At 40.2% G+C, this 14,020-nt stretch overlaps 1 protein-coding gene across 6 annotated transcripts in view; it reads right to left on the reverse strand.

Annotated features, from left to right (window-relative positions):
• Nucleotides 1–14,020, reverse strand: part of SNX5 (sorting nexin 5) — a 96,413-nt gene that overhangs the window by 54,732 nt on the left and 27,661 nt on the right. For all 6 annotated transcript variants that reach the window (XM_053246954.1, XM_053246956.1, XM_053246952.1 and 3 more), the window contains one exon: nt 656–777. In XM_053246954.1, coding sequence (XP_053102929.1) covers nt 656–777 — 122 coding nt within the window. The remainder of the gene's footprint in view (nt 1–655; nt 778–14,020) is intronic.

Genomic DNA, 14,020 nt, shown 5'->3' on the forward strand with positions numbered 1-14,020 from the left:
GAAGATTCTATTATGAAAGAAGCAGTGGGGAGGCCTCCAATAGAGAAACCCTTCCTAGAGCAGGCCTGCAACTTAGGCCCCCCCAGATGTTTTTGGACTACAACTCCCATAATCCCCAACCACAGTAGCCAATAGCCAAGGATTATGGGAGTTGTAGGCCAACATCTGCAGGAGGGCCGAAGTTGAGCAGGCCTGTCCTAGAGGGTTTCTAGTCTCCCTTTTTAGAGCAAGGTGATCGAGAATATAGTGGTATCTCTATTTATAGTGGTCTCTCCAGGTGATCAAGTGCACCCAACCTTGATAAAATGCACCTCTCTCTTTCTTTACCCTCATGCTTGAGTCATGCTCTAGATACTAAACAGAAAAGCAGCTTACATATATTTGAAAGCAGAGATGAAGTATTTAATGATACTATTCTGGAGAATGCTCTCTGCCATTTATTGGCTGAGGTAGAGGGAAAAGGGGAGGCAATGAACAGATAAAAATAAAAACAAATGGTATTTCTGCAACATGAACAAAATATGCCTACTACCTACTTGAAACAGCCCTTCATGTTTTCTGAATTTACAAGTTCAGCCTTGGTATTTTAGAAGTCTCCTTATATAGATTTGTCTGCAAGGCAGAAGAGAGTTCTTAGCCAAGAATTCACACTTACGCTTCCAGCTCTTGTTTCATTTTGGCAAATTCCTCTCGTGTCATAGACATTTCTCCTTCACCGAGTTTATGCATCTTCTCTCTAGGACCATCAAAATCAGGCTTTGCAGGTGCTGGAGGAATCTTAGACAAAAAAGATCTGTTAGTAACGTTATACAGGGCACCTTGCAGATTTCTGACTAGCTACTACAGTGATGTGGGGCAGAACATTTTCTGGAAAAACTGTTCTGAATTTTTCTGTGGAAATATTTTAACTTCTAAAAATTAATAGTTTAATTAGTAATATAATGGATACAGTTACATGGACAATTTTAAAATTCTAGGTAACTTTCCCCAAATGACTATACTTAGATATCTATTTATCTAATTCATTATATCAGATTAAAACAAAGGTGTTGACCAAAAAAAATGGATGAGAGATCTAAGGACAGACTTTTTGAAATAAGTGAAATGAAAGTGGAGGAAAAAATTAAATATTTGGGCGTCTGGCTGACAAATAATAATGCTTTGTTTTCAAATAACTATATTAAAATATGGAATACAGTAAAAATCGACTTGGAAAGATGATCTAGAATGAACTTATCTTTAATGGGAAGAATTTGAGTTGTGAAAATGAATGTTTTACCTAAAATGCTGTTTCTTTTTCAGACTATTCCTATAATTAATACTTTAACTTGTTTTAAGCAATGGCAAAAGGACATAACTAAATTTGTTTGGCAGGGTAAAAGACCAAGAATTAACTTTAAAAATTTAACAGGTGCTAAAGAAAGAGGTGGTCTTACCCTACCAGACTTAAGGTTGTATTTTGATGCTGTCTGTTTGACGTGGTTAAAAGAATCTATAACATTAAGAAATCCTAGAATACTTGATTTGGAGGATTTGATAGAAGGTTTGGATGGCATTCATATTTGTGGTATGACAAAAGTAAAATACATAAAGATTTTTTGAATCACTATGTAAGAAGGAATCTAATGAGAGTGTGGGTAAAATATAAAAAATGGCTGGAACCTAAAACTCCATTATGGTTATCCCCAATTGAAGCTTCAGTACGTAAAGAGATAAATATGCAATCGCAATGGGGTACCTATAGGGATTTGTTGTGTTTTCAAGAAAAGGGCTGTAAGTTAAAAAATCTAATTGAAGTACAAAATCTGGTTGGTAATTGGTTTCACTACCATCAGTTAAATGAAGTTTTAAAGAAGGATTTCAAACTTGGATTTGAGGATCAAATGTCGAGATTTGAGAAGAAGCTATGTGAAAATGATGAAAAACTAGTGTCTAAGATGTATAGGCTGTTGCTTTTGGAAGAGACAAGAGGTGAAGTGGTTAAAATGACTATGATAAAATGGGCTCAAGATGTGGGTCATAATATAGATAGGGCAGCTTGGGAAAAATTATGGAAAACTGATTTAAAGTTCACTGCATGTTACAGTTTAAAAGAAAATTATTATAAGATGATGCATAGGTGGTATTTGATGCCTAAAAATTGGCGATAATGTATAAAAATGTTTCAAACAAATGTTGGAGATGTGGACATTGTGAAGGAACTTTTTTTCATATGTGGTGGTCTTGTAAGAAGGCAAAGATCTTTTGGGACATGATAGGAAATGTCATTAAAAAAATTTTTTTTAACTCATTATATAAGAGCCCAGAATCCTTCCTGTTGGGAATAACACAAGGAGAGTTTTCCACAAGCAATTTAACATTCTTCATGTATGCAACCACGGCGGCCAGAATAGTATATGCACAGAAATGGAAGGACAATGAACTGCCCACAAGAGAAGATTGGCTGATAAAAATTTTGGAATATGCGGAGATGGCAAAACTTACAGTACTGATAAGAGACCAAAATTTAGAAAGGGAACTATTATGGGCTAAAGATAAGAAGACGGTCACTCAAGCTATCAAAAAGCTACAACAACAACTTTCTATGTTAATAGCAAATGAATTTGAACGGAATTTGAAGTATGCTAAGCAAAGGACATTCGAGTTCGCGAACAAATCAGGCAAGCTATTAGCTTGGAAAATTAGGTTTGAGAAGAAGAAAAATTATATATCCAAAATACTTACAAAAAATGGGCTCTCTTATGATGAAAAGGAAATAAGAGCGGAATTTTTTAAATACTATTCAGAATTATATAAAGGTAAAATAGTTGAAGATAAAAAAATTGAGCAGTTTCTTAGAACCAAAAATATTCCAAAACTCTCTGAGGAACAAATAGAAATTATGAATGCTCCGATAACAATCATGGAAGTAATAGAAGCAATAAATCAAAGTAAGCCCAACAAGGCCCCAGGGCCTGATGGACTGTCAGCTTTGTATTATAAGTCATTTAAAGATCAAATCTTACAACCTCTTCAATGGACTATGAATGATATTTTACAAAAAGGGATTATGCCGGATTCATGGAAGTATGCAAATATTGCAATAATCCCAAAACCAGATCAAGACTTAACGTTAAAAATTATAGACCAATTTCACTTTTAAATAATGATTACAAACTTTTTGCTGCCATTTTGGCAAGAAGAATGAAGGTTATATTAAGGCATTTTATTCATGAAGATCAAGCTGGATTTTTGCCAAAGAGACAATGTCAGAACAGTTTTGAATGTAATGGAGTATTATGAAAAACATAATGATAAACAGATGGCGATGATTTTTTTGGATGCAGAGAAAGCTTTTGACAATATTTCTTGGCAATTTATGTGGAGATTACTAGAAGTAATGACTGCTGGCAACAATTTTATTAGGGCAATTAAGACAATTTATTCGGAGCAATATGCTAAGATTATTGTAAGTGGGGAATTATCAGACAACTCTGTAATACAAAAAGGGACTAGACAAGGATGTCCACTTTCCCCATTGCTTTTTATACTGGTTCTAGAAGTGCTTTGTAGAAGTATTAGAGAAGATGATAAATTACATGGTCCCAAAATTGGGAAACAAGACTACAAGTTGAGAGCCTTTGCAGATGATGTTGTGCTATTTTTTTAGAAAATCCAATGGATAAGATTGAAAGACTCTTAGATAAAATACAACAATTTGGCCAGCTGGCTGGATTTTATATAAATAAGACCAAAACCAAGGTCTTGACTAAAAATATGGATCAGGAAACCAAGGACAGATTCTCTGAAATAAGTGAGTTGAAAATGGAGAAGAAAGTTAAATACCTGGGGGTCTGGTTATCAAATAACAACTCCTTGTTGTTCACAAATAACTATGTTAAAATATGGAATTCAGTGAAAATTGATCTACAAAGATGGTCTAAAATGAATTTGTCTTTAATGGGAAGAATTTCAGTGGTGAAAATGAATGTCTTGCCTAAAATGTTGTTTCTCTTTCAGACTATTCCCATAATCAACACTTTGACTTGTTTTAAGCAATGGCAGAAGGCTATAACTAAGTTTGTCTGGCAGGGGAAAAGACCAAGAATTAAATTTAAGAATTTAACAGATGCAAAGGAAAGAGGTGGTCTTGCCTTGCCAGACTTAAGGTTGTACTTTGATGCTGTTTGTTTGACATGGTTAAAAGAATGGATACATTGAGAAACCCTAGAGTTCTTGATTTGGAGGGATTTGACAGAAGGTTTGGATGGCATGCGTATCTGTGGTACGAAAAAAGTAAAATACATAAAGACTTTTTGAATCACTATGTGAGAAGGAGTTTAATGAGGGTGTGGTTAAAATATAAAGATTAGTTGGAACCTAGAACTCCGTTATGAATATCTCCGATTGAAGCCTTATCACGTAAAGATGTAAATATGCAAATATGTTGGGGTACCTATAGGGATTTGTTACATTTTCAGGAAAAGGATTGTAAGTTTAAAAGTGTAACTGAAATACAAAATTTGGTCAGAGATTGGTTTCAGTATCATCAGTTAAATGAGATTTATAAGAAAGACTTTAAAGTTGGATTTGAGGATCAGATTTCAAATTTTGAGAAGGAATTATGTCAAAATGATGAAAAATTAGTTTCTAAAATGTATAAATTGCTGCTTCTGGAGGAGACAAGAGAGGAAGTGGTTAAAACGACTATGATAAAGTGGGCTCAAGATGTGGGGCATAATATAGAAATGGCAGCCTGGGAGAAGTTATGGAAAAATGATTTAAAATTCACTGCATATTATGCTTTAAAAGAAAACTATTATAAAATGATGTATAGATGGTACTTGACACCAAAAAAATTGGCATTAATGTACAAAAATGTTTCAAACAAATGTTGGAAGTGTGGGCATTTTGAAGGTACTTTTTTTCATATGTGGTGGACCTGTGGGAAGGCTAAGGCCTACTGGGATATGATATATAACGAGTTAAAGAAAATATTTAAAATGACATTTCCTAAGAAGCCAGAATCCTTCCTACTGGGAATAACACAAGGAGTAATCTCTACAAATAACTTAACACTCTTCATGTATGCTTCCACGGCAGCCAGAATAATATATGCACAGAAATGGAAGAGTAATGAATTGCCTTCAAAAGAAGATTGGCTGATAAAAATTTTGTAATATGCGGCGATGGCAAAACTTACAACACTGATAAGAGACCCAAACTTAGAATGTTTTAAAGAAGATTGGAAACCATTTTTGTTGTATCTAAAAAATTACTTTCCTACTATGGATCTTGCAGCAGGATTTGAAGTTTAAAAAAAAATGCAGGTTGGGAAAACTAACTGTGTTTGTAAGGGTTTAAGTTTATGTTTTGAATTATTATAGCAAGGGTAAATTTTAGAGTTGATCATTCATGAAGAGAGGTGTGCGGGAAGTCCATTTTCATTTATTCTGTTTGTTATGAATGATAATAATATTATTGTTAAAATCAATAAAAATTGAATTTGGGGAAAAAAACAACTTACAGTACTGATAAATGATAAAAATTTGGAAGGTTTTAAAGAAGATTGGAAATCATTCTTACTGTACCGAAAGAACTATTTTCCTAATATTGATTTTTCAACAGGGTTTGAAATTTAGTAATATTAGCAGGTTGAGTAGACTAAAATCAAGTTTGGTAAGCTATAGGATATATGTTTTGAATTATTATAGCAAGGGTTAATGGTATAGTTAGTGATTCACGCGGATTGGTGAGCCGGAAGTCAATTTTTGTTTAATTGAATGTAATGAGATGTTTAAGATATTGTTAAAATCAATAAAAATTTAATGCAAAAAACATGTTTTATATCAGGCAGCAGTAATATATGCTGACACAGGAGCATATGGGTATGATATATGTGATATATGCTGACACAGTGGTATATGCTGACACAGGAGCAGGAAGATGCTGACACAGGAGGAGGCAATGGTAAACTCCTCCTGTATTCTACCAAAGAAAACCACTGGGCTCTGTGGGCGCCAGGAGTCGAAATCGACTTGACGGCACACTTCACCTTTACAGATCATGAAACAAGCTAAACCTAGCAGCTGACATTCAGACTATCCCTGTGCAGACATGCCAGAGCTCTCAGTCACACAAGGGGGAAGGGGTGATTTTCAGCAATTCCCCTTCCTCTGCAACTGGTCCATGTTTTCTGAAACTAGACCCCAAGGGTGAAAATCACATCTCCCTTGTGTTACGGAAAACCCTACCATGTCAGCAGTGTTAGTCTGGATGTCAGTCAATATAAACAGGTCTCAGTTGCATACATTTTCTTCTTAATGTAAGAAATGGATGCTTTTGTGCAGTCACATCTCAAAACAATATTCAAATAAATTTAGTGGAAAACTCTGAAGTTCATGCCATATTATATATTGTACTTTATTTCATTTTTTCCTAATCTAGTATTTCAGCTGAAGTACATCCCTCAGCTTGGCTCCAAAACATTTGAGATATTTATACTATCACGTAACAATAAATGCAATGTGTCATGTTAGTAAATTATATAGATGAGAAAGAATAAGGCAGCACCTTTCAGAATGATATTCTAAGCATAAACTTTTCTGGATTATAACCTACTTCATCAGTTACAAGCTGAAAGCAAGGATGGTTAGTTACAAACAAGTAGCAAGCAAACATTTAATTTACATTTAAAGAGATATCTCTAATATGTCAATGGTATTAGACATAACAGGCAATAATGTACAGTTTGTGTGTCTCTGTAACGTGCATAAAATCCGTACTTTTTATTCAAAGCAAAACTGACACAACCAAAGTTTACTATAAGTTCTTGTTCAACTATTTCATGTTGCAAACTTCCCCCGAACAGATCTTCTGAAGTACAACAACACAGGGGAAAGATAAAATGCTCACCAACAGGGTTCTTAGTATTTTTGGTTTTAACATCAGATTTGTGTCCATTTAGTCATCTCATCTCAACAGGCTGATTAGACTGATATACTACCAGAGGGCATTTAATGCACAATACTAGGTCTGAGTACCACAGATGTGGTAGAGACTGTACCACTGGGACCTATAATTACAAATTGCTCTTGATTAATTGACAGAGTTGGCATTTAGGTCTGTTGCAAGGTCTGGTTCCCTACTCAGAATTAGGTAATAGTCCTTAGCAAGTAATTGTTTAAGATTAGGGGGTCGTTGGCAGTAAGTAAAGGTTTCCCTCCAACTGCATTCCTGAGGTATGGGCCATTCTCAAGAACTGGTTGCAAGCTTCTAATGATACAATGTAGAGCCTTTAGCGGGGAACTGTATGAGATTACTAGGGGTACTCTGTCCTGTTTATTAAGGCAATAGCTTTGCTAGAGTAGCTGAGTTTGAGGAACTGATTTGGCTTTAGAAGTCTGGGAACTAACTAGTAACTACAGTATATTAACATGGATGCTATTTCCACTTTACTACCAACTTAAGAGTTTAGCACAGCAATTATTGCTCTTTAGAGCAGCAGAAATTTTAGAAGTACCTTGGAAGTCTCCTAGTCCAACCCCTGGCTCAGTGCAGGATATTGCTACAGTATCCCTGACAGATTACTGTCTAGTTTGTTTTAAAATCTGTATTGCAGGAGAGCACACCATTGTGCGAGACAGATTGCTCCAATATTGAATACCTTTTACAGTCAGGAAATTTCTCCATTGTCTAGCCTGAATCTGCTTCCTTACAACGTCAACCCATTGGTTCTAATCATGTCCAAGAGGAGCAATAGAGAACAAACCTGCTCCTTCTTCTATGCAACAACCCTTGAGATATCTGAAGATTGTTATCATATTGAACTATGCAGACATATCATTTTCCAAAAAATTCTCAAAGCAGTTTACACAGCAAATGGTATGAGAAAGTTATTCGCTGTCCCAGAAGGGCTCTCACAACAGTAACTGGAGTGATGCTACAAGGGGCTGAATAAGGATAGTTGCTTTCCCCCGCTAAATATAAAAGAAGCACTTTAAGAGGTGCTTCTTGCCTAGTGAGTAGGAGTCATATCTCTCCTTAGTCTTCTCTTCTTTAAATTAACATTCATCTGCTATAATTGTTCCTCATAAGTCTTCATTTTCAGATCCCTCACCATCTCTTGTCTTCCTCTGATCCCATTCCAGTTTATCAGTGTCCTCCTTAAAATGCAGTAACTAGACAAGTGAAGTCTGACAGTGCAAAACAGATTGGAATCACCACTACTTGTGTTTCTGACACTATGCCTCAGTTAATGCAGCCCAAGATAATATCAGCTTTTTTTAAAAAAGCAGCTGAATTACCCTGCAGGCTCATGCTCGGCTTGAAATCCACCAAGACACCTAAAATCGTTTACACATATACAGATGCCAAGCCAGGTCTCCCCCATCCTGTATTTGTTGGTTTGATTTTTCCTACACAAATTCAGGTTTTTATGTTTATCTTTATCGTCTTGTTGGCTTTGGCCCAATATTTGAGCCTGCAGATCAGATTAAATCTTGATCCTGCCTTCTAAAGTGTACGCTATCTCCTTTAGCTGGGGTACTGTCTGCAAATCCCCTCTATTTCCTTCTCCAAGCTGTTTCTAAGAACATTGAACAGTACAGAATTCAGGACAGAGCCTGTAGCACTCCACTCAGTACCTTGAATTCTGGCTGGACACGTAGTACTTTGGGAAACACTGTGCCTTGTAGAGAAGCATTAGAAGATAATTCATCAGGAGGAACAGCTCTAGCAAGCAACTGGAAAAGGTGCACCTGTTTAATTTCTACATGATATCTGTATTGCAGCCCTATCCCAGGGTGAAATGATCAAGACAAAATATGCGTGCATGGATCCTCATTTCCAAAGCAGCATAGTATACAAGACTGTACAAAGTCTTTACAGCTTATATAGCACAAAGGTCAGTTGGGTATCTTAACCTGCCATTTCAATTGCCATGATTTTTTAGAGCACAAGTGAAAACTGAAAGCATTTTAAGTCTCATCTTTACTGAAGGTTTTTAGATTACTACATTTCCCAGCTTTGTGAAAAAGAAAAATCTGATTGGGCACTGTGGGAAAGGAAAGTTCAACAGTGGCTCTCACCTATGCTAGCTAAATGGAGAATCCATATTCATAGAAGTATCTCTCCTATATAAAAAATTCATGTTCAAAGACAGCCTACCACTGCCTTGTGTGCCCTCGCAAGCCCCTCTACCCCATCTATCTTGGCAGTCTCATATTCCTGCCCATGTCAGTTTTCCACCTCACCCCACCTTGTGTGCCCTCACAAGAACCCTTGCCACAGTAGTGGAAGGGATGGGCAGGAATTTCCGCCTGAATGGAAAAATAGGAACATATTGACAGGTATGCATAACTACACTGGCACAGCAGAGCCAGTATAGTTTAAGAAGATGAAATGGTAAAATTAAAAACACCTAACACTATGACTAAGGGAGAACTCATAAGGGATTCAGCATTACATACACTTGACCTTTGTATTTAAAGCAAAGTACCAGACCAATCCGGCATGGAAACCTGCATCCTAACCCTATAAGTATGCATGTATTTCCAGTTATATCATGCTATTACTCAGCTATTCAATGGTCCTCAGTGTGATTTACATCAATCCAACACAATAAAGAACAAACCTACAATTATATAATAAGATGCATGAACACAGATAATATAAGAACTCCAGACTCACAACAGGCCCAAATTAGGTGCCCCACTAAAAAGGCTGAAATATGTGGATGTCAAGTTTTCCTCAGGAAACAATTCTACAGAACAGGTTCTGTCATCAAGATCTGCCTTCCTTATTGGTAGCATTCATAATAGGAGCTCATTATTAAGCCCTTGTATAGTCTCCACAGTAACTGTGCAGACTCTACGATAGACTCTGCACAGTTACTGCAGAGTATCGTAGAGGTGTCCAGCAACCCCTCTTGTAGGATTGACTTTGATCATTTTCTTTTTTTACTTCTGAAGAAGTGGACAAGCTGCTTTGGATGTTATGCTCCACCACCTGCTCTCTTGCCCCTTGCTCAGCTTGGCTTATTCCGTCTGAGTCATATTATCAGAGAGGGTCTGGTAAATATAAATGCTTCTCTGAGGGAGGGCAGGATGCCTCCTTGTCTTAAGGAGGCTATTATTAGACCTTATTTGAAGAAACCTGCATTAGATCCCTCAGAGTTAGCTAATTACAGACATGTCTCTAATCTTCCTTGGTTGAGCAAGGTGACTGAGCAAGTGGTTGCTTCTCAGCTCCAGGCAGTTTTGGATGACACAGATTATTTAGATCCTTTCCAGACTGGATTTCGGGTGGGCTATGTGGTGGAGACTGCCTTGGTCAGTCTGATGGATGATCTCCAATTAGCAATTGACAGAGCGAGTGTGACTCTACTGACCCTTTTGGATCTCTCGGCAGCTATCAATACCATTGACCATAGGGATGTGCATGGAACCACGGAGGCGTGGTCCAGCACTGGGGGGAGTGTGGCTTTAAGGGTGGGGGGTAGTAATTACCCCCCCTCTGCCGCTCTTCCCCCTCCAGTGCTGGACTTTGCTAAAAAGTTTTGGGGGCGGCAGAGTTCCTTCCTGCCGCCCCTGCCCCTGTTGTCGTCTGCAGAGTTTGCAAGCAGTAGAAGCTGGCGCCACACATGCGCCTGTCGCCGCCGCACACACACCACATATGTCATTGTGATGTATGAGGCCCGTGCGCCGGCAGCACCAATGGGCGCATGCGTGGAGCCAGCTTCTACTGCTTGCAAACTCTGCAGACAACAATGGGGGCAGGGGCAGCAGGAAGGAACTCTGCCACCCCAAAAACGTTTTAGCAAAGTCCAGCGCCGGAGGAGGAAGAGCGGCGGGGGGGGGAAGTATTACCCCCCGCCCTTAAATCCACACACACACCCCGCCAGACCGGCCAAATTCTGGACCGGTCCAGAGGCCTCTGTGCACACCCCTAATTGACCATGGTATCCTGCTGGGTTGCTCGAAGGAGGTGGGATTGAGTGGCATTATTTTACAGTGGTTCCGTTCCCACCTCTCTGGCAGATTCCAGATGGTATCACTTGGAGACTATTGCTCTAAAAAGCAAGAGCTAAAGTGTGGGGTTCCACAAGGCTCCATTCTGTCTCCAATGCTTCCATCTACATAGGAGAGACCATCAGGAAGTTTAGTCTGGGATGCTATCAATATGCTGATGACACCCAGATCATTTCTTCATACCAACTTCATCAGGAAATGACATGACCCCCCTAAGTGCCTGCCTGAAGGCGATATTAGGCTGGATGATGGATAACAGGCTGAAGCTGAATCCAAACAAGACAGAGGTACTTTCTATAGGGGGTTGGGATCTGAGAGATGGTTTAGATCAGAGCATTGGTTCACTTACAGTGAAGGCTTCTTCTGGTTGCTGCAGTCAAGGCCATCTCCGTGGGTTATCCCCCGCCCGTGCTCCAAGGCAGGACTATGCTAATTAGCTGAAAGATAGAAGTCTCTAGAGCCTGAGGGGGATGACCCCCCCCAGTTCTTACAGGCCAAGTTAGCAAATAAAGACTGAACTATATTTCCAACCACAGATTAAGCTACATGGGGTAAATCATAGTAAGCTAGAACAGACAGGTGAGTTGGATGGACATACGATACTGAAGAGCACTTGCCAGCTGGAAGAGTAATCTAATTCCAGCACTCGTACTAAACAAGTAAAACAAAAACAGCAACACCCCACCATCAGGAGCAACCCAAGAGCGGCTAGCCAGGAAGGGCGAGATGGCCTTGACTGCAGCAACCAGAAGCAGCTTTCACAGTAAATGAACCAATGCTCCGTTCTCGGTTGCTGCAATCAAGGCCATCTCCATAGGACATACCAAAGCCTGTACGTCACCAGGGAGGGATGCGCTCTTGGCCGCTCCTGTAGAAGCACCCTTGCAGAACTCGTCTACCAAAAGCCCCTAGGTGGAGGCATAATGTCCACTTTAAAATGCTGTGTGAACGTAGACGGATTATTCCAGGTTGCAACTACAAGCCCTACAGATTTCCTGGACTGCTGCATTGGGTGAAAAAAGACGGCTGAGGTTGCCGCCGCTCTCGTTGAGTGGGCCGTGATATTTAAGGGAGGCCGAATGTTTTGTGCGCCAGAACGATAAACGCGGTAATCCATCTGGCAATAGTTGGAGAAGTCACTGCCTCGCCTATAGATCCTGGTAGAAGGAAACTGACAGTGTCAGTTTTATGGAATGAGACTGAGCTGCTGATATACAGTAGGTCCAAGTTGTGCCAGTTACACCTGAGAGTGTTTTGGTTGTGGATGGAACTTGGTCCTTAGGACGTCAGGAGAAAGTCAAAGTCGGACGAATATCCTAGGTTCCTCTGTAATGCCAACGGTGAGGGTTCCACTGTGTTAGGGAGCCTGCTAACCTCTGGTCATCTGCCCGGTAAATCTCATGCCCAGGAAGGGAACTGGACAGGTGCCTAGCTGACGTACTGAGGAAGAGGTTGGCAGGTAGCACCCCTCAGGAATGATAACACTGCTTGCCTTAGGCTAGGCTGCAAGCAGTACAACAACTCTCTAGAATTAGTTGGGTGTGGTCATCCAACTATAAGGCCATATCCTAGCTGGTGGTGGTGGGAGGAGTGAGTTCCACCTTGGAAGAACAGTTAGGCGAGAATGTTAAGATAGCTGGAGAGAGTCCAGAGATTATAAGCCTGTGAGAGGTTATGAGCCTGTGGTAATATATCCCATGATGGGAACAGCGGTAGTCACAAAAACAGTAATATTGATCGAGGCATTGCCCCGTACCATCATCTCATGGCTAAGATGGTTTGTATGGAGAGACACTGTCTATAGGCTAGATGGAGACAGAATGAGTCGACTGTACAGTTGGTGCTTGCCATGTCACTACCTGTAACGGGAGACCCAGTGGAGATTAAAACAGTGAGGCATATCCTTACTGCCCAGAGGGAGTCTTGATATGTCCTATTGGGTACTGGAGATGAGCTCCCCTAGGAACCATGGCTGTTACGTGACCCTAGAGAGGGTATCTAAGGTGGGAATGGGTCAATGTGGTCCTGGTTACTACTAGGCCATGCATCGGACCGGGCTGCTTGTCCCGTTCTATAGAGGAGGCAGACCTCAAAGGTCTAGGACTCGTGTTGCCGAGTGGCTGGACAATGGCTCATTTATGAGAGCCCATGTGGACTATGCTGTACTGGGTAGGAGGTATGTCACTAAAGCCTAGTACTGCCATCTTGGTAGTTGAGTCATGGAGTGGAGATCTGATGAGGCAAAGTATATTTGTCTTAGGGGTACCTTCCCTTTCACCAATTTGTGTTTGGAAATGAGGTATACTACTCTCAGGGGTGTGCCCTCATACCTGTGACAGGGGATGCTGACATGACTGAGGCCTTCCTTTGTTGGAAGTGGCAGCTACACTTGCATGCCAGCGCTTGACCCAGGTGGGAAGGCTGGGTGGGACTGTGGACCTGTAGTCCTACCATGATTGGAGGAAGCTGTCCACTGCTGTGTCATTGTTAATTTGGCAGTGTTCACATTGTATATTAATTGTGGGACATCCAGAAGGGTGAACAGGGCCAGAAGGACTGTCGATGTGAACTTCCTCGCCAGCTAAATGGAGGGAGAGGAGGGCTATCCTTAGGGACTTCACTCATAGGTGGCATCTATCCAGGTGGTCTCTCTGAACCGCCTCAATACTACCGCACAGATCCAGAGCCAGGAGGGTGAAGGAATCAGCCTCCTAAGGGGGTATGATTCTGAGCTTCATGCAGCCACCCTATGAGGCTAGGTTGGAGCCTTGGAAGGGGAGAATTGGAAGGGGCAAGGCTATCAGTGCCTGTGGTCAGAGGCCTTATTAAGATTCAAATTAGGTGCATGAGAGCAGCAAAGATAGTATTAACATGTTCCCCAATAATGGTATGTTAAAGGGAGAGTAGAAGTACAGCAGAGGATCCTATGTCTCATGGGAGGGCATGAGACCTCTGACTAGACGTCTGTCTTTAGTAAGATATGTAAATAAGCACCTTGCTGAGGTAAGTTA

The sequence above is a fragment of the Hemicordylus capensis genome, chromosome 4 (genome assembly GCF_027244095.1).
Source record: "Hemicordylus capensis ecotype Gifberg chromosome 4, rHemCap1.1.pri, whole genome shotgun sequence".
Lineage (NCBI taxonomy): Eukaryota > Metazoa > Chordata > Lepidosauria > Squamata > Cordylidae > Hemicordylus > Hemicordylus capensis.